At 41.2% G+C, this 1,881-nt stretch overlaps 1 gene segment (V, D, J or C); it reads left to right on the forward strand.

The window, feature by feature from the left end:
* Positions 1 to 785: 785 nt before the first annotated feature.
* On the forward strand, positions 786 to 1,236 carry LOC110315224. The segment is given in 2 exon segments: positions 786 to 831; positions 914 to 1,236. Coding segments are annotated over 2 exon segments (369 nt in total).
* Positions 1,237 to 1,881: the final 645 nt, after the last annotated feature.

A 1,881-nucleotide genomic window follows, 5' to 3' on the forward strand; every position in this document is an offset into this window, starting at 1 on the left:
TGTGTGTGTGTGTGTGTGTGTGTGTGAAATTCATGCCTTAGTGATAAAATCCATTTTAGACACATTTATAGTTTATATGTATAATTTAATTAGTCATGATAGTGGTGTAATATTCATTGATGAGTAAATATTTTTAACCACATATACTTTTAGGCATTTTAGGGAATTTTGAAATATATAACCTCTGGGAAAGGAAATATTACTTGAACATATCTGAAAGAAGGTTCTAATTCTCTAAGGTTAGCCATTTTTGGATTTTACCATCAAAATCATCCTCATCCTCATCCTCATCATATCATCCTCCTCCTGATCATCATCATATTATCATCATATCATATCATCATATCATATCATCATCATCATCATCTCATCATTATCATCCTCTTCCTCCTCCTCCTCCTCATCACAAAGCACCATCTGTAAGTCCATGTGTTTACATTGTCCCAAAGAGGAGCAACAGTCTCAGGCCAACAATGTATTGAGAGATGAATACCTGAAGTTCCATCCAGAAAATCTGACCAGGGCTCAGAAAAAGTGTTTGGGATGCACTTCTTCAGAGAGGATTAGGACTTGGACCTGAGCATCCTGCTGCCTGACCCATGTGCCTTCTCAGTCCTTCCTCTCCAATTCTTCTCTGGATGTACTAGAAACTTAACTAAGAAATGTACTGCTCACGAATATGCAAATAACCCAAGACTATGGCAGTAAATACAGGGATGTCCACACCATGAAAACAACCTATGATCAATGTCCTCTCCACATCCCTGAACACACTGACTCTAACCATGGAATGGAGCTGGGTCTTTCTCTTCCTCCTGTCAGTAACTGCAGGTAAGGGGCTCACTAGTTCCATTCTGAAGAGGAGACAGGGCCTGAGGTGACAATGACATCCACTCTGCCTTTCTCTCCACAGGTGTCCTCTCCCAGGTCCAGCTGCAGCAGTCTGGGCCTGAGCTGGTGAAGCCTGGGGCCTCAGTGAAGATGTCCTGCAAGGCTTCTGGTTACACCTTCACAAGCGAATGGGTGCATTGGGTAAAACAGAGGGCTGGAAAGGGCCTTGAGTGGATTGGAGAGATTTATCCTGGAGATGGTGATACTAACTACAATGAGAAGTTCAAGGGCAAGGCCAAACTTACTGCAGACAAATACTCCAGCACTGCCTACATGCAGCTCAGCGGCCTGACATCTGAGGACTCTGCAGTCTGTGCAAGACACAGTGTTGTACCCACATCCTGAGTGTGTCAGAAACCCTAGAGGAGAAGCAAGCTGAGTTAGGACAGAGATGACAGAAAAATTAACCTTTAGAATTGCTCAGAAATAAAAGTTTTAAATGCCCATTTATTGTTGTCTCCTAATAGCCCTATAGTGCCTTTGTCAGCTTTGTAAAAGGACATATAAAAATAAAGTGATGCTGGTTTAGGCTACACCTACGGCACACTATACCTTTGCAATTTCTTCACCAGTGACTACCACTATTGACATTTTCTTATTAAAATCAAAACAGAAAATCATGATGATGCATAATAAAAATGTCACTGAGAATTACCTTCCCTGAGCTCAAAGAGTATTACAGAGCAAGAGTGTTAAAAACTGTATGGCATAGTTACAGAAACAGGCAGGTAGATCAATTGAACATAGTTGCATACCCAGAAATGAAACCACACACCTCTGGTCATTTGATCTTTGACAAAGGAGCTAAAACCATTCAGTGGAAAAAAAGACAGCATTTTCAAAAAATGGTGCTGTTTCAACTGGAGTTCAGTATGTAGAAGAATGCATCCCATAGGAAGGACAATATCAACCAACAAAACTTCCCAAGCTCCCAGGGACTAAACTACCAATGGAGAAATACAAATGGAGGAACCCATGGTTCCAGACTTA

Source organism: Mus pahari, unplaced genomic scaffold (genome assembly GCF_900095145.1).
Source record: "Mus pahari unplaced genomic scaffold, PAHARI_EIJ_v1.1 scaffold_7374_1, whole genome shotgun sequence".
NCBI classification, from domain to species: Eukaryota; Metazoa; Chordata; class Mammalia; order Rodentia; family Muridae; genus Mus; species Mus pahari.